At 42.4% G+C, this 19588-nt stretch overlaps 1 protein-coding gene across 6 annotated transcripts in view; it reads left to right on the forward strand.

Annotated features, from left to right (window-relative positions):
* MOB2 (MOB kinase activator 2) overlaps nt 1-19588 on the forward strand; it is a 112635-nt gene that overhangs the window by 48150 nt on the left and 44897 nt on the right. The window contains exon 1 of one of the 6 annotated variants that reach the window (XM_083838571.1): nt 8735-8994. The exons of the other annotated variants lie outside the window; for them this stretch is intronic. Within the exon in view, the coding sequence (XP_083694697.1) occupies nt 8750-8994 (245 nt within the window). The 5' untranslated portion in view covers nt 8735-8749. Of the gene's footprint in view, nt 1-8734; nt 8995-19588 lie in introns of those variants that run through there. 6 annotated transcript variants of the gene reach the window in all.

Raw genomic sequence — 19588 nt, forward strand, 5'->3', positions numbered from 1 at the left:
TTTCCTGCTGCATAAAATAGGTGGGTTACTTCTCAGGGGAAGTCTATAAAATCAGAAATGTGACCAGGCAGCAGCTGTGCAGTTTTGATGGAATTTAATGGTGACAGTAATTCTTATATTTTACCATTCTCATGTCTCAAAATAAAAAGCAAGAATCTAGTGATAAGGCTATGAATTTGTGTCCCCAACTGAGTTCCTTGGTCAATGAAATCTTTAAAGAAAGTACATGCCTGTGCACAGATGACAGAAGGGTGGCTGTTCAGAACTGACGTGTAGCTTCTGCCATGTACGAGGTGTTTTGAAAGGCACCAGGCCTAAGCAGTGAGGTTTGAATCGGGAGCCGGGGTCTTCTGAATTATGTTATTCTTTCATTTGGTGCTTGGCTGTCCATGAATCGCTTCAACTAGTAAAACTTTGTGTCTTTTCAGTTCCTGGCTGTCAGAGTGGTTCCCAAAGCATAGTTGTTGCTGTTTTACATGTTGGGAATCTGCAATGCCAAAGCTGAAGACTGTCTTTCACTGAAATCTTCTGTAAAATGTCGTTCCCCTGGAATCTGACCTCGTGTGGAAGATGAGGCAGCTTTGACCTGATTTAGATGCAGGCAGACTCTTAATTCGTGGTCTTGACCTGTATGTTGGGGAGCATAGCATTTAAAGCTCCCAGGCCTCTGAAGCTGAAACTCCAGTATTGTATCCTGGTCTTACTAGTTTTATTTCACATTCACTGCTGTGCCTTAGCTAATACGATGAAAATGCACAGTACAGATAGTACCCTGTATGTCCCTGTATGTCTTGTCCTTGGTAATGTAGAAGGACAGAAACAGCAGTGAGATTTTCATTCCCTTTCCAAACTGTTTCCTTTTATTTGCTCCACTTTTTAGCTGTTTCCTCCTGTTTTTGTCCGATCTTATGGCTGTAACAATCACTGAGGGGACCCAGGTAACAGGGATTGAACACTTTTTTCCAACGTGCTGTGTAGATCTTAGTTAATGCTCACCTCATAGAATCATAGAATATCCCGAGTTGGAAGGGACCCATAAGGATCATCAAGTCCAACTCCTGGCACCACACAGGTCTGCCCAAAAGTTTAGACCATGTGACTGAGTGCACAGTCCAATCTCTTCTTAAATTCAGACAGGCTTGGTGCAGTGACTACTTCACTGGGGAGCCTGTTCCAGTGTGCGACCACCCTCTCGGTGAAGAAACCTCTTCCTGATGTCCAGCCTAAACTTCCCCTGCCTCAGCTTCACACCGTTCCCACGGATCCTGTCACTGGTGATAACAGAGAATAGGTCAGTGCCTGCCTGTCCACTCCCTCTCGCGAGGAAGTTGTAGACTGCGATGAGGTCCCCCCTCAGCCTCCTCTTCTCCAGGCTGAACAGGCCCAATGACCTCAGCCGCTCCTCATACGTCTTACCCTCTAGGCCCTTCACCACCTTCGTCGCCCAGATATCCTCAACTATGAGGTACAGACTGTCTTGAGTGAAGTAGTCTTTCCTTTCCCTGACGGATGGATGACTAAGGTTATGCGTATGTCTACAAGGACTCTTTTTGTTGAACATTTAGGATCTTGTGAAAGTATGAATAATAGCAGCTGAAGTCCATTTTGGCTAGGACTTTGCTAGAATTGCCTAAAAAGCCAGTGTTTAAGTGATTTATGTTGCTGACTTCACCATTGACATGCGGGTTATTTTTTCACTGTGCATGTAATTTCTGAGAGGCCATTTCAGTACGTGCATTAATTTAGAAGTACAGAAGAATCTGAACACAAAGCTGCTTCTATTTGTTCTGAGGTGGTCGATTAATTCTCTTCTCTCTGAAAGTATGTCATCTAAAGCGTGTCTGATAAGTGACTCTGGTAATGCAGGATGATGTTTTTATGATCAGAATTTATTCTGCAATGCTTGGTTTTCCACTTCTCTTTTCTTTCCATACCAGTCAGTAACTGAAGGATTAGATTAAAGCTTCTGGTCATAGTTGTCTCCTGTGCTATGTGTTTGGCTTTACAGTTTTTGTGGTTTATCTTTGGTTCCCTGTTTTGGGGGAGCACATAACTCACATTTGGCCAAGGCTGAGTATATCGCATGGTTTCAGAGGCATTCATTTGTTTAGGTTTGTGCTTGATAACCTGTTTTTCCTGAGAAAGACACAAATTCTAATCTCTGTGAGTTCTAAAGTAATGCTTTCGGTGTTTTCAGGTTTAAATGAGTTTACTGCAAGTTTGTGAGTAAGCACAAACTCAGAGCTAGACTGTTGGATTCACTTAAATAATAGCTAAATCTGAAATGTCAGTGGTGACAATGTGATTAACATTCTGCTGGTGCTGGTAGAAGCAACTTCCCTGCAGGAACCTACCTCCAGCACACAATTTAGAACAGGTATGGCCATTGTCTTTGGTATTTGATGCAGCTCAAATGCCATTCTAGATCCCGTTAGTCCACGAAGCAGCAAGGACAGTAATAAAAGAGATGAATGACTCTTTGAGGACACTGGGGAGGATGTGCAAAGCAAGTTCATAATCAAATTTAAAATGAGATTCGGAGAGAAAGGGCCTGATAATTTTGATTTGTTTCAAATAAACATTTCAGTGTCTGAGCATACAACTGTGTACATACCTGTTGTATTCACTAATCCATGTATGGCATGCGGTGTCTCTAATAAGTTTTGTCCCTGTTATTTGATTGTAGTTCCTGATAACTCTTACTTATAATTGTTCTATATTCGATGAAAATTACAGCCCTTTCGTAATATTTAAAGAATTTTACTTCCTTTCCTTTGTTAAAGGATCTATGTACTAATAGTGTTACTTGTGAAATAGCAGCCGTTTGTATTGGAATTTGGGTAGTTTCCTTATTAACAAAAACAATCCAGTGTTAAACTTCTTTTAATAGAAAAATTGCTTGCAGAGTTTAGCACCTTAGTGTGAGACCACTTAGCTAAATTAAAGAGAAAAAGAAAAGGAAAGAGGTGAGGAATGCAGTAGAAAACTTACTATTTTTCTTTCTGCTTGTTTTATAGGCTTCAGGGATTCGTACGTGTCTGATCTGGTGTAGTTAATTTTAGCTAAAGCCTCTTTCTCAGAAATTTCTCTCCTGTTCTCCCTCTGTGGTGCTTCCAGACTTCTCCTGGATTGTATCATTAGCTAAATTTTGCAGCAGAGGCTTTTATACCGGCTGGGACTTCTTGGGTGGGGCGTTTGGTAAGTCACACAGTTGTTTCCTGTTCTTGGGCTGAAGGGGCAGTGCCTGCTCTAAATTACCTGCTCACGGCTTTTGCCAAGAACATCAATCTTCTCGTGCTATTTATTTTGCTCCATGAGCCTTCCTTTGAGATGGACGAGGTCTGTGGACTGATCTGAATGGGGGTCTTCATGCTCTCAAGCCATTTGCCACAGTTGTATAAATGGCTCTTGTCCCTGTGGCTGGTCTTCATGCCCATCTGCACAAAGCAGGGCAACTTTCACTCAAAAATTCATTTGGCCACGGTATTTTATGATAACCCTGTGCAAGGACCTCTCATTAACACAAACTTATTATTAAATTCTATCAAGCTGCATCCGTTTTTAAAAACCAGGTATCATTTAAAAGGTTAAAAACAACGCAATTAAGCACCGTGCAGTCTGATACCAAACTTGCATTTCATTAACTCTTCTGGACAGCCCTTCCAAAGAGCGCTGTGTCAATGTTCATTTGCTCTAAACCTGCCTCCAGGAAACTGCCCAAAAGGGGGATCAAAGCAGGCGGCGTGCCAAAGGTTTGTGTTTCAGACAGTTTGGCACACGCTGAAAGCTTGTTCTTTCCTGTATTAAGCCATGGGCAGATGTCCATTAAGAATGATTAGGCAAAATTTATATAAAAGCCTTGTAAAATGTCTTTTTTTTATCCTCTTACTTGAGAGGTTTTGTGTGGGCGTGTATTTTTTCTAAATTTATAAACCCTGGCTTTTGCCCTCGTCCGGTAGAGACTGCTCACCCACCCTTTTCCGTTTCCAGGCGGATTGCTTTTCTGTTATTTCAGTTCTGTAACTTTCTCCAACACTGTCCTGTTTGGCATATTATGAAGGGCTTGCAATAACCCTTTCAGTGCCACTGTCATCTTTGTCTTAATTCGGGACTGGCTGTTGTATTCACTAAAAATACAAATCTCTTCTTCGAAGTAAATTGAAGACTCCTCCTGTTATGGCTTTCTGTTTGCATGCAGGGAACGTGATGTGGCTTTCATTTGTTTATTGACCATTGTAATAGCCTCACACTGGGCTTATTCTTCAATACTAAACCAAAACCCCCACTGAAATCAGATTTCTTAACAGCTTTGGCAAAGGAGTACCTTCAGCTCTGAAGCTGAGGCAGCGCTATCTGCATGTGCAGGATGAGTTAGCAGAATTTGGGAAAAATGTTTCCAGCTATGTCTTAGAGTAAACTTCCCTGTTCTTCTTCTCTTAGTAAAGGTTGCTTACTTCTTCATTCCCTATCTAACAGCAATTGATGTTTGCTTGCTTCTCTAATAATAGTGTTTAAATTAAGCCTGAATTAGCTCAGTAGTGAAGTACAAGTGAAATGAGCCTAACTGACCCGCTGTTTGGTGCCCCGTATGATACATGAACTAATACAAAGTGTTGCAAGTGTACAGTCAGACCAGAAATGTAGACTCAAACCTGCTTCTTCTAACAATTCAGCGTTTTACCGTTTCTCTCACGAATTGATTTGGCCAGCCCTTAGGTGCAAATTGCGATGCAGGACAGCAGGAGATAAAGACGAAATATTAGGTTGGTAGGTCTTTTCCAGATGGGGTAAGTTATTCTCTTTAATAGTGGGCTGTATGCCAAATTCAAATAGAATTCCTCAAAAACATTGGGTGGGATGGGTCAAGGATACATGTATAAAATAACACTCCATGCTGTGCAAGTAACTTTAACACACATGAAAAAGCCATGACCCTGGAAAACAGGGTACATATGGGCACACTGTCTCCTCTCTTTCCTGACCAGATGTGGATAACTGAGGTTGCTACTGAGTGTTTCTTTTTTAGATGTAGAAAGATGTTTCATTCATATGCAGAACGTCTCCCAGATGAATAATTAAGCTCTGAGTGTACCGTAATCCTTTCCAAGTAGTAGCGGGCTAGCTATTCTCTTCTGTACCCAGCTTTTTATTTGACATGTACATTTCCTTATTAAATGGAGAATTTTTTCATAGTAATTGAAACAGAGGCCTTTCAATGCTGTTTGCAAAGTAGCAAGTGGCTGGGAGACGGCTGAACATGGTAAATCATCCATACTAATTTCTCTTATCTAAAGAACTGTATTTGAGCTAACTTCTAGAACAACTGGGCCAAATGGTCCAGTTGAAATTCCCCACAGAAGCAGAGCAGTAATGGGATGAATGTTTAGCCTGGGAGCAAATAATCCATGATAAGATTGATAGATGCTGCTTGGAGAAAGGAATAAAAAAGAAGTGGACTGTTAAGAATGTTTTATTTGTCAGAAGGGACCTTGAGGAGATGTGAAGATACTTTCCCTCCTCCCATATGTTTTTGCAGCAGTAATGGTGATTCAGCTTGTGTGTGTTTTCTGGAATGTGTACGTGTAGAGAGAGGGGAGAAAAGTATTACTTTAGGTGCAGCTAATTGAAAATACTGTAGGAGATAATGTGTGTAGCGTATTGCTTCACCATAGAGTGGCCAACTTCAGCAAGTTTATTGTCCTGATTTTTTATGGTGACCAAAAATAAGTTTTTTCATCTTTGTTAACCAACTGCATTTCTCCAGAAGACCTCTCTGAAGCAGGAATTCATTGTTTCTGAAGCCGTTCTGTTGGCAAGTAGACTTTTGCTGTGTTTCTGTGGTAAGTGCTTTTGTCCATGATAGCATTTTGGGATCCCAGCATCAGTGTGGCTGGCTCAGGCTCTGATTGGAGGGTTTATATTTAGTTGCTGGTTTCTTATAATAGTTTTCAGATGGAGATGTTAAAGAACACATACCCTTGTGCTGCTGTAATCCTTGAAAGAGCATGGGGGAGTGAAAAAGGAAAAAGCATTGATGTGTTTGGGCAGAAGCAGACTTTGGAAAAAACAGCAGCTACTTGCAGCAACAGAACACTGAAATTTATTTTTAAGAAATCGGGTAGCCAGTAAAAACAACATGCTCATAAAATCAGCGGGTAAATCATTTGCATTGTGCATCCAGACAGGGGCTTAAAAGGCAATAACACTGGGGAAAGGTCCCTTTTTAATTACAAAAGTTGTGATATTCCAGTTTACAAGTAGCACTCAATTGCTATTACTTAATAGTCATCGGATACCCCCTTCTGTTAACTCCTGTGTTCTGTATTGCTAGAGCACTTCCAATGCAAATTAGCATGCATCCAAAAACCAGTGGCATATAACTTTTAATTGTACTGTCAGATGCACCTTCTGAGCAGGGCATGATCTTTTCCATCAAAACCTGAAGACCCTATTCTGAGCCTGGGTTTAAAAGCCCCTCTCCAAAGGGCTTCCCCAGGAATCTTTGCTTCCAAAAAGAAAACTGAAGTTGAAGTTTTGGGTTGACTTTTAGAATTTATAAAAGATTTTAACATAATTATTTTGACTTTTTAACTTTAACTATTTTTTCTTGTCCAAATTATTAATGAAGTAAATCATCCTAGTTCTCTTTGATATGCTTCCCAGAACATGTCTCCGCTTCATCCAGCACCGGTAGGTAGGTAGCTGCCTGCAGGCGTCGAACTTCTTGGTCCTCTGCAGCCACGCTGCATCTTCGCTCCCTGGTGAGGGACAGCAGGGCCTGGCCACCATGACGTGAGGAATCAGGTCTTGGTTCCAGCCGAGACAAGGGTAGGAGCTCTGCAAAGCTGCTGGTTGGGAAGGATGTGAAGTGGAACGCTTTCCCATGATGTATGGTAAAAGCAGAGTGCTGCTACTGCTGTGGTGGTAATGCATTGCACGTCTTGGCAGTCCTGGACAGTATAATTTTTTTTTTGAGGGGGAAAAAAAAGTCTGAAGCATGCTGTAGTCTGCTTTGACTTGAGCTAGTTTGCCTCATGTGGTTACACAGCACAATTTTCTTTCTTTCTTCCATCCAGTAATAGGAGCAAATCATAGAAAGCTAGGGCTGAGTGAGACCTGTAGAGGTCACCTAGTTAATCCCCAGCTCTGGAGCGACATCATCTCAAGGGCCTGCAATAATGGAAACTCTGGATCTATTCCTGTACTTAAAAGAAAAACAACATTGTAACACTAACCTGGTTTGTTTCTTGTTTAATTCAAGTCCCTGTATGATGGATAGAGCAGGAAGAACATTTTGTTTCCTTTCTCTTATTGTTTTACATTCCTGGGAGGAGGAGTTACATTGTTTTCCTCCATTGGTTTTCTCATCTTTGGGGTGGATAAATTCCATATTGGTGCCCCTGGGCTCCAGCTAATTCTACATCTGTCTTCAACTAGGGTGCCAAGGGTTGGACCTGGTGCTCTAGATGAGGCCAGATAGATGCTGAGAATTGCTTTCTATCTTGCAAAATTAGCATGCTTGTACAGCTCAGTCTCATTGTCTTGTTAGCAAGGTATGATATTGTTGATTCCTTCTCCAAGCCCGTAATCCCTTGTAACCTTGTTTTCTGTCAGCATTTGTGATCTAATCAGTCCCTATATTGGTACGGATCAACACTCCTGCCTGTATGGTATCTGGCATCTAGAAAGAAATGGAGCACTTCTACTTTTTAGGCTGCCTTTTTTTAAAACCTGTGTTTTCAAATGACAGCTCTGAAAGGACAGCGCAAAGACAGGATCAGGATGAAAATTCACAGTTCGATAAACACAGTGTCTTGAGTCATTTGGGCAAAATCAAGTACCATTGTACTCAGGTTGGAGTTTTTTGTGCCCCTACACATTGCTTCCCCCTGTTTAGGTAGTAAATATTCAGTCTTTACATTTGGCTAGCATGTTGTTTGCCCACTATCCTAGAGTAGTTTTATCCAGGCCACAAGTGAATCATCTCAATTTTCATTTTTAAAAACATTTTTCATGCGATTTATTACTTGAGTGTTGATTTGCTCACAGCACCTGATCAATAATGACCTGGATGAATTTGTGCCCCGTGGGGTAGGTCCGTACCTCTGGCCCAGGCGTGGAGCTGCACAGCTGCTTTGTTCCCAGCTATCTGGGATCGGTAGGTGGAACAGAAAAGGGAGCGAAACAGCCTGATCGGAGACAGCATGACCGGGTGATTTATGCAGAGCAGCCTGCCCAGGACTACACTGGGCTGCTAGAGGATATTTTTCTCTGCAGTGTTCGAGTGTGACTTTAGATGTGCTGGTTTTACCTTTCTATGGGGGGGGTGGGGGGTGGGGGAAGAGCCTTTAACCACGGGTGGTGTGTCCGTTTCCACGTGTGTAGCGTCCAGCTTGGTATTGGGGGGGGGGGGGGGAGCAGAAGGCTGAATGTTTGTTATTTAGGGCTGGCTTAGGTGCATTGTGCTGTGAAGGTAGTGATGAATACTGGAGCGATAGTCGCAGCTGGGCTTGTGAGGAGGAGGGATTTTTGTCTGAAGCTGCTCTCAGACTAATTGGAAGAGCGGCTCACCAATAAAACACAGTTTTTACGAGGTTTATTGTTGCAAAAGCAGGGTGGTTACATACCTTGTATTTAAAAAAAAAAAAAAAAAAAAAAAAAAACACTTTTCTCCATGTCTCTGCTGCTTTTTCCTGGTGGAGATGCTGTGGGAGGTGGGCTGGGGCCGCTTTACACCTCCAGACCCTCGATGGGTTGCAGGCAGTTTCCTCTGGGCTTCCTGCTAATTGGCTCCAATGGCAGTTTCTCATTGTTCCTTGCTGATGACTCAGAGAAACAGGAAAGAGATCCCCTGATTAGCAAAAGGCACAGCCACCAAACAGGTGCCTGTATTCTGCTCCAGCAGAGGACAAACCTCCTCAGTCTGGATTTTTTCCTCAGATTCTTATCTGCAAGTATGAGGCTCAAGAGGAATGGTTCATACACGCTGAACGGGTAAGAAAAAGCCTGCATCCTCTTTTTGAATCTTCCTCATTAAAGCTGCACGAAAACGGAAGCCTTTTATTTTTCTTTCTAGTGATGGGGTCTGTGAAATAGCAACCAAGTGTTCCGCTTCAGAAATGACAAAGGATTGCAGTGTATGAAATGTGCAGCTTGTTTAGCTTGCTTTTTGTAGCTTTTGGTTAGATTTGCTATTAAAGTGTGTGTTGGGAGGGGGGCTAGGGCTGCCTGTGTGGTGATGATATGAGAGGGATCTGATCTAAGAGTGGGAGAAGCTTCTGCTCGGTAAAAGCACCAAAGCACTAGGAACTGTGTGATTCCTGAAGCGATGCCCATGGTAATTAGTTTAAGTGCTTGCCAGCAAGCAGCCCAGGCTCTTGATACAAACAAGGGCTACACTCATTAAATGTGATGCTCCCTTGATAGTGAACACAGGTGACTTTAAATTTAGTCTGTCTAGAAATCAGTTTAAGTAGCTTCAAGTACTCAAAAGCACTCTGAGATAACATTATGAGTTTTGTAGTTTTAAAAATCCTGCTTTTCTCTGCTGTTAAATCCCTTCAATAACAGAGAATATAACGTTCTTGTAAAGAACAAATTAGTTATTTCTTGTTTGAGGAATCTTAACTTTTTTGTAATAACTGAAATCAGAATTTTTAGGTGAAAATATTTTTTATAATTGCATTTGATGCTACTGATGCAGCTACTGATGCAGAAGCATGTTATGTGTTCAGATGATGCAGGCTTTATTCCTCAGCACAGCATACCTGATCCAAAGGGGACTTGTACTTCACACCGCTGTGTTAACTGTCTGGCTGGTAACCTGACAAATGAAGAACGGTGTTAGTCCTCGAGTGGCGTTTCACTTTGCTGCTTTTAACCACCCGTAATGAGTAAGCGCTGTGATAAATGCTTCATGGTGCAACTGGCTTAGTGCTTCATCCCTGAGGAGCCCAGGTATACTCCAGCGCACAGCGTGGAGCCGAGCACAGAAGTGCCTGCTGGCTGGAAACTCATCGCCCCTTGCACGGCAGGTTGGCAGCCTCTGCACAAGAGATGTAGGTGTGCAAGCAGATCAGGTCAGAAATATTTGGTAGTGGTGTTCAGCTAGTCTGCACTGTTTTTGCCAGCACTGGCTTGCAGAAGGCCACTTAAAAAGGACCTTTGCTGATACGTGCTTAAATTTGATTTTTAAGAAAATAGAAGCCTGTTAGTTTTTTAATAGCAAAGTAGATGGATACTAACATTTTCTTGACTTATCCTTAACATTTTTAATAACTGTAATAATTCCACTATCTGTATACAAAGTCAAACATAATTGAAAGTTACTGTCTTGCAGTCTTTGGTTTTACGCTGTAAGCTGAGCTTGTCACTCAGTGGGGCTGAGTTTGCAGTAGATGAAGGTTAACAATATACTGGTATTTGTTAGTGTTTTGTTGTGGCGTAGGTTTTTGACCCTCTGAGAGATTATCTTAATTTAGAGAGTTACTTAATTAAAGTTGCTGAAATGCAAAATTTAGGGTATATAGTGTTTGTTCAAGGCATTTTTTAGGTTTTAGTTGCACACAGGAAGCACAGTCTTTAATTGATTTGAGGTTTATTAAAAATGGATGCATGCATGGTATAGAACCTACGGGAAATAAGTTGTGCAAGATCACCCTGTGCATCTGTTGGGCCTTGTTCTAACTTGCAAGATGCTGCATAATCATTTTAAGGAATTTCACTTGTGGCCCAGTGCATACCTGGCATTACATTTTATGGCAATCATTTAACTGGAAGCGTTGTATTACAGTGAGTGAAAACCAGTGGCACCCAAATGTTTGCATGAAAAAGAAGCTTCAACCGTGAGTTTGTGGGATACTGCAATATTATCTGATTCTAACATGCTGATGTACTTTGCTCTGTTAAACAGCAGATGCTGAGGAGTGAATTTATCTAATTAAAGAAATTCCTTTTATGTTTATCTCTTGCCTAGATAGTTTAATAATGCAAGGTAATGGAAAAAAAGAGCTTCAAATGTGTTTTCCTGTTCAGCCTCGACTTTTGGCACGTCAGCAGAAAGGCTTGTTTTGATCTTTAGGTTTTTTGTTTGGGACAGCGCGTTCCTCTTGCCAGGTGGAGCGGCACCCTGTCGCGCAGGTCACGCCGGGCGAGGGAAGCTCAGTGCTTTGGAATGCTGCAGGGCCGACACGCGACGGCTGCCCCAGGTATCTGCGCACGGCAGGGGCATAGGGGCAGCGGGGCGGCTGTTTGCAATATACAGCATGAGAACCGCCAGCTTCTGTTAGTTAAGAAAGAGAAGAGCAGGTGGTTTGTACAGTCAAACGGGAGTACCTTGAAGCAATCAGATTTACCTGCAGAATGTAGGGCGAAACGTCCCGTGCATGCTGCACATCAGACAGGGTGGTGTCGTGCTAAGCGTTTAGTAATGTTAAATCATAGAAGCTGTACATTTAATCTTCTCTATCAAATGTGACCAGGTTTGGGTTTTAATCTTCTTGTTGCTGGGAGATGTGATGCTGGTTATCTTGGGTGAGGCAACCAGATGGGTGACTGGAGAAGCCCAGTTTCTGGGATGGAGGGGTTAAGTGAAAACCCTTGCATCGTTTGCAATAAAGATGCTTGCTTTTCCGTTTAATAGTATTGTCTTAGATGTCATAAGGACATCACAAGACATCATAGACCTCAAAACTGCAGACACTTGGTCCAGTTTTCAGAAAAACACAACTCTTTTAATTTTTCTTGTGGATGAGCAAGAGTCATCACAATAATTAGTCTTTTCTTTGGGTATAATTCGGTCAGGCACTGATTGCACTTTGTGAACTCACAAGAAGGATGAAGACCGCAAGGGAAGCGAAGATATTTGAAAACGTTTTCAAATCCAATGCCAGCCAAAAGCTCCCCCTGCCTCACCTTGCTCCTATTTCATTGCACCTTGGTTGATGCTAGTGTTAGAGCTGTACGTGTGTGAATTGGAAACTCATACAAAGTCCAGACTTTCACTTAGGGGTGGTGATTTGTAGGTTTTCCTTGTGTTGCTGTCACTGGATGTGGACAAGTTTGCTTTTGCTTTCTTAAGCAGGTGATGGTTATGTGTGTTTGTGGAGAGACACCTCTGGTGGGTGAGACCACCTACACCATCTTGCTGAGACTGAAGTAGGAACCTTTACCTGCCAGCTTCTTTCTGGCAATGTTAAGTCAGCTTTGCTGTTACAAGCTAGCCTGGAGTGTGCTGGTTCTATTTCTTCGCGTTGCAATATCTCTTTTTAAACAATTTCTTTTGAAGGTCATCTTAAGTTGGATGATATCCCTTTATTTGCTCGGTGCTGTGTTTATTGGCAGCGGAAAATGCACTGGTGCTATAACTATTTCAGTATGTTTTCTCTTGGCAAATGCTGTGTTTTGGTGTTTTTTTAAACTTCTGTCCTGTTCCTTTAGCATTTGGAATTGGTGGCAGCCGAAGTCTTTGCACACTGGTAAGGTGTCAGATAGCGAGTGCTGGTTATTGCCCATCTACTTCCGCTATCTCCTCTCCTAATGACTTAAGGAAGGGTGTAAATCCAAGCATGCATCTTACAAGATATGACCTCAACCCACCCGAAGCAAGTATGCAGCTTGAACATTGGTGGGGTGACCTAAGTTTAGTGTGCCTTTCAAAAGCATTATGTATGGGCCTATGCCTTCCTTCACAGGTGGGGACAGAGCTGTGTCCGTGCCAGTGTACTTTCACTCTGCCTGCAGTTTTCTGCAATTACAGAAGTGGAGAGCTCCCTTGGGCAGCTGGCAACTTGCTGACCTTGCTTTAAACATCCCAGGATACCCTGAGAAACAGTCTGCTAAGTACAGTCGCACCCGAATTGGGATTTCTGGGGGCACTGCTCTGCGATGCCTCATCACTCTGCTGATTGGCCCAGTTATTTTGGCAAGGGGCACTTGGTCTGCAATATTTTCTAAACCTCTGAAGGTTTAGAGACTTGAGAACAGCCTGAAGATGACTGTTAAGACTGTGAGCAATTATCTCTGCAACTCATGCATAGCAGCCATCCCAAACGGCTGGTAATGGAAACCAAACAGCATGTAAAAGAGGTTATTCACTGAAACAAACGTGTAGCAAAAAGTAAAATGTTTAAATGTTAATTGAATTATTTGACCTTCCCTCCTTTCCATTACCAGATTCTGTGCTGCTGAATATTGTCTGTGTGGCAGTGTTTACCTGGGATGCTTTCGGTGCAAAGGGAGCATAGCTAGATTGTGCGTTCGGAAATCTGCAGGGAGGAAGACTTGAAAATGACGTGTTTGCAGCTAGCTTCAGTGCTGTCACTGCTGAGGAGCACTTGCTCAGCTTTCTGGAAAGTTTGTGTTCAGCTTGTCATACCAGGGTCTAACTGAGAAGTCAAATAGCTTGACATCTCCCTGCCCTGTGCTGTCCTGGGTCCTTCTGAAAATGCTCGCTGAGTCCTGGTCTCCAAAAAAAGCAGACCTGGAACAGAACAGTGGAGATGCTTTTTGCCACCTTCATCTCAGGACTGTGTGTACTTGAAGGTGATTTTATGTAATCAAAGGCAGAAGTAAGCGATGTCTTGAAACAAATCCTGGTTGGACAGGGAAGAAATATTTAGGAATTCCTTAAAGATTAATGGATGTTCAACCAACTCTGATAAAATATTGTTGGCCTCAAGATCTGTTTCCTCTGCTCCGAGCCACTGATTTAAACTAATGACTCTTGATTTTGAGCCAAGCACTGAAATTGAAAAGGAATTTATTTTTCTCGTATGCTTCCCTCTTGTACTGACGCAAAACAAGCCAGGGAGAAAAAGTAGTGTCTTGCATTTCTTTTGCCCAAAAATGTAGAAACAAGAAAGAGCAAAGTAAGTCTATTTCAGAGAGCTTTTTTTTAAGGGTCATTGCAACTGCAGGAAAACCGGTATTAAAGGATGTGACAAGCAGCTCGTGAAAGCCTGTTAAAATAGTTCATCTGGCAGACAGAAGTAATACGAACACCCAAATATCTTATCTGAGGAGAAGCAGCTGTTTGAACTGTTTTACAATCCTCCCAAATTACTGCAGTTCCTACCCTTGAAAAAGGGAAAATGTAAGGGTAGTAACGCAGGCTGTTATCCTTGGAAAGCATAGCAAACGTTTGTCAGCCTAAGGCCAAAAAATGTGCATTATCCACTTTGCTTTTTGTTGCACTGGCAATCCGTTTTTGGAGAGTCTTCTTTAAAATGCTTTCTGGTGTCAAACAAGCGTAAGCCGAGATGTCACGCCAGCACCGGTGACTTGAGGGGACCTCATGCTCTCTTGGTCAGCCACAGCTCTTCGTGCTCCCTTGTCGAGGAGCTCCAGGTTTGCTCTTCCATTCTCTGAAGCTGGCAGTGGTTCTTCTCGAACCGTAATGCCGAGATGACGGAGTATTCCCCACCTTCAGCGACGGGAGAGCTTTTGTAAGGATTGTGGGTACTGATTTTGTGGCAGCTGTCCTCTGGCTGCTCCGGTAGCGTTTGTCCTACAGCGCAAGATTTATGATCTCACATGTGTTTTCTTTTGGGATTTTTTTTCTTGCATGTTTGAGCAGGCGAAAGTAGTTTAAGCACTTTTATTTTCATTAACGATGTATGTGTAAAGATTTCGACTTTAGGCCTTATATGGGGAAAGTATTATAAACTCAATGCTTCTAAATAGGAGATTTCATTAGAAGTTGCACTGTGAGTCATTGTTGTTATATTAATAGAGCTATTCCCAAATATGGGTTTGGAACTGAGCCTTCTTCATGGCGAATGCTGCAGATGACTGGGGAAAATATACATTTAACTATAAAATAGTTTTTAGGTAGCCTCTCAATCAACCAGTTACTCGGATCAGTGGACCATACAGCGTAGACTGATACTGTCATGTAATTCTGAAGCTGAAACACTTGCCAGATGATATTGTAGCTGGAAAAATCTTTGTTGCTTTTATGTGGAAAAGTGATTAAGAAATAAAAAATTTCAGGCTATAACATACGAAGATGCTCATTTTAATGCTTACCCTTAACTCTGGCCTCTTCAGTTAGTTTCCTGCAGTTTGAAGCAGTTAAATCAAACAACAGCCTTTAGGACTATATATTCATTCCCATAGGTTAGCTCTGTGCAGCTAACAGCAACACCTCTGAAGAACCAGAAACATCTCCAGGATGTGTTGTGGCGTGTGTGTATTCCTGATTTTTTTTTCCCCTATGGTGTGTGCGCTTACTAACTGGAAACGTCTTGCCTTTTGACATAAAACAATGCTGTGGCACAAATTCAGCGAAGCTGTCATCTCTTACACAGAATCTCACACGGTGATAAATGCTCATATTAGGATCTGAGTGCTACAAAGGGCTTGTTACAACCTTGGGCCAGGACGAGAAACAACAAAACACGTAATTGACACTTGACTTCTGTGTTTGTTTTGGTTTTTGGCACCTTCTGTGTTTTTCTGCCCTCCCTTACTCTAAACAGCCTCAGAGCGTGTAGTGTGGTCAGGGCTTATAATGAAGGCAGTATACACGCAGGGCAAGAAGTGCCTACTAAAAGTAGCCATGTAATTGATCTCTTCTACACCAGAACTATTAAGGTCCCCATTTATAGCCCCTTAATAATAATTAGAGGCTGTAAATTAACTCTAAACTTTTACACCAGTTGCTGTGAATCGCAGGTTCCGCAGTTTGAGCTGCGGCAGGCAGTTTGTTTCTGCTTCTTCCCTCTGAGATGCTGAGAACCAGAGCTTTTAACTGGAATATAGTTACGTGAGATCGTAATGGACAAATGTATTAAATATAGCCATTTTAATTGCTTTTTCAGTGAATTCAAGCTTTCCATTGCGATACAATGGGAACTTGTTTTCTTCCTTTACCAGCTGTCACCCTGTACCTACAGTAATGATGATGTAAGTTGAGGTTTCTTCCCTCATAGCTGTATGAAGGGGATTCTTGAGTATGGTCCACTCTAAAGCCAAAAAAGAAAAAGCAGAACTTGCGAATGGAAGATAAAAATCATTAACAAAGCTCCATCCTGCCAAGCATGTAAGACGAAACATCACTCATTTCATTTTGCTGCTAACTCTGCTAAAAGAAAATGTGGCTTCTTTACGATGTGTGGGAGAGAAGAGCAGCAATGCCGAAGGATGCTAAAGATAAAGAAGCATCTGCATTGGCAGGAGGGATACTAATGCCGAATGTTAGGTGGCTGACAGCTCCACGCTGGCTTTCTGTGTGTCAGGTTTATTGGCTTGTAGCTTTATTTCATGGCCATCATAAAGCTACTGCAGTACTCCAAAGAGCTAAACCTGTTCTTTTTGCAGACAAGTCTTTGCTTTCCTACTCTGTTCTAGTTACGAGTATATTCTTGGCACAGTAGTACTGTAGTTTTCTGAGGGGAATCTAAACATTTTTTTGTTATAATTTGATTTCGTAGAGCCTGTTTTGAGGGATTTTTGTAGTGGTTGATGCTCAGAGAATGCTTTGAAGAGGAACTATATTGATCACATTTAAATATTTTTATAGGGGTTAAATGATGTGCTCTGTAGTATGCTCAGTATTCTTACTGTACTTAAGTTTATGAAAAAGTCTTTTTTTGGTTCTAAAGGCTATTTGGACCTCAGCAAACAAAAAATGAGGTAGCTATTCAGCAGCTGGAACAAGTTAGATGTTTTTTACAGGTTTATTCCATCTTTGTCAAATGCAAATTGATTTCTCAGTGGTTGGAATATGGCTTTCTGAGATTGACTCCCCTCTGGGTTAGCGCTGTAAGCAGTTTGAACACAGGAAGCCTTGTGTGCAGGTAGATAACACAGCCATCCCAGTGCGTGGTGCGATGGAGTGGGGAGCCATGGCTTCAGAGGAGGACAGATGCAGACGTGAGCCATACCTCAGCTCACACAGCTCCAAAATTACTGAGGTCTCCGGAGGTACCTGAGCAAGTACTGCACTTTTACATTAACTGTGGTGCCAGAGGAGCGTTGCCCTTTGTTGGTGCTGGTTGTACTGACCCCTTATTTCATGAGGGACCTGTCTCTTTGCGTTGCAGTGTACGGTTTTAAAAAGCGCTGTTTAAAAAATGCGATTTTTCTGGGTCTGTAGCACCTCTTTAACAGAAGAGTACTATTTACTGGCTTCGTTTGTCTCCCTCCTGTCATCCATCATGGCAGGGACTGGACAGATTTACGTATCGGCTGGCTGTTGTTTTAGAGAAGTCTTCATGATCTGAAAACTATCTTTTAGTAGCTTCGGGTATGAAATGCCTTCTGGGAATGTCTTGAACTCTGAAACCAATGCCGATGCCGTTTGGAGGTGACCTGGGAGCCAAGAGCGGTGCAGGCAGAGCCATTCCACGCAGGACCCTGTGCCATGAGTGGTTTGTTTCTGGCAGAGCTTCTCTGCCCCGAGCTCCTGACAGTCCCCTTTCTTGGGTGAACCGACCACATGGCGTGCTCCTTCCCACTGTCTCTGCAGAGACCAGGAGATAGAGAAGAAAAGGTAGGCAGCGACGGCAAAGGACAAGGCAGGAGAGCTTGTTGGCCGGAGACTAGAAGCTGGAGAGATAGTTGGGTCTTCTTTTTGCGCTTAGAGCTACCTGTAACAGGTGGGGAGCTGGGAATTTGGGCGTGAGGGAAGGGGGACAAACTGGTGTAGGGGATGGATGCATGGACCACACTGGTGTAAGCCGGAGCTCGTGGTAGGTATGCTGTGATGGAGGAATATGTGATTTGGACATAGGTAAATTCATGTTGGAGGCATATGCTAGGGAAGAAAAACGTGATTTAAACCACTTTGAGAACTGCTGATTAATTGCAGCCTGTGCACATTGGAGCTGTTCTCAATATAGGCAGGGTAAACTGAAAGAGCTGGATACTGAGCACACTTAAATTTATTTTCTTCATTTTGCAAGATATCTGGTTTGAGATAGTAATTATATAAAACTTTTTTTTAAATCCAAATTGTGCCTCCCCGTATGATGAAAAGCTTTTAAAAAGTTCTAAACCTAGAACTAATTCAGAGTATATTACGAAAACTGATCTCATACAAACTTCTGTGTTTAAAAGTAGGGGTAGGACATCCCATGTAGAAGCAAAGGCCAACTGACCTTTGTTCTTAGTACTTGCAGGAATTTTTTGGGTAGCTCATGCAAACACAGTGTCAACCCAGCATCTCAGGATCTTTCACTGGAGAGTCTTCTGTCTGATCCTGCCAACTCCTCTCCTGTTATTGGTTCTTAATGTAAGACCCTGGAATACATCCGACCAGTGGGAAGATCTCTCTCAGACCTTCCAGCCACCAGAAGTTAACAGCTATCAAGTAACTGACATTCCTAGAAAATCCGCATACTTTTCTGTCCTAACGATTTTCTTTCCCCCTTGAGCTAAAGACAATATTGCTGCTCATTTATGGCTGCTGAAGTGGAGGTGTGGAACTTTCTGCATGCTCTGGGGAGCGATATTCTGCACTTGAAACAGTACAGCCTCATTTATAAAATGGGGATAAAATGTCTAGCCACTTTATAAGGAGCTTGTGAACTAATTAACTTGTACAGTTATTTAGGCAGGCATATTTCTTTGCTTTGGTTGCCTTTATGTATAGGTACATAAAGTCTCTGCAAGAGTCTAACCACCTGAAAACTTGGGTAAAAATAAATGATTTTGTACATTTATAAGCAAGTCTGCTTGAAATATAAATACATTTGAAAACAGCAGCACCGGAGTGGGTAAACACCGGTAAGCCCAGCCATCCTGTCGCTTACCTTAGAATAATTACTGGTCTGCATTTGAAGAACAAATCTTAATGTTGCCAAACTCCACCTTTTTCCTGCCCTGTCTGTATGTGGGAGAGCCTTTATAAGAATCTATTTCCTGTTTCCCAGACGAGGGAGGGGAAAAAATGTGTTTTCTCCTTGTTCTGAAAAACAAAAGACAGGCAGTGACTCCATGCCTGCATCGGCTGCTGCTGTGGCAGCCTGAAAGCGAGTGTGCAAACAGCGGAAGGCTGCAGCCAGGTCCTCGGCTCAACCCTTGGCAAGGTGGCAGGCAGTCTGGCTCATGGGGGCTCACCCTGAGAGTTTTATGGGATAGAGAATGTACGAAAGGTGATAAAGAGCTGGAAGCATCTTTTTATTATGGCACTTCGACCTAATCTCCAAAGCATAAAAGAAATTCTTAATCTTCCTTTTTTTTTTTGTGGGATGTCATCTTAACCCTGCTGTTTGCAGTTTTACAGGCTGGGTTTTGTCACAGATTATTGAACTTTGAAGGTTTGACTTTTGCAAGGCCCAGAGAAGATAGCGGCGGGGAGGAGTGCTTGCTTAAGCCACTCACAAAATAGTTGTGGCCCTTTCCAAGTGCAGCACTAATCAACAGCAATAAAATGGACAGGATAAGAAGAGCAGAATGAGTTTTCTTCTGCCTTAGAGCACTGGCTGCGTCTCATCTTTATGTTTTCCATGTAAGGAAAAAAATCATACTTAACATTTGCTCTCTTTGGGAGAATTCTGCAGTCGATACTGAGCAAACATGAGTAACAGAGGCATTGCGGTGCTCAGACACGTTAATTTATAGAGTAGCACGTCACTGGGTATTA

Source organism: Anser anser (assembly GCF_964211835.1).
Source record: "Anser anser genome assembly, chromosome: 5".
Classification (NCBI taxonomy): Eukaryota; Metazoa; Chordata; class Aves; order Anseriformes; family Anatidae; genus Anser; species Anser anser.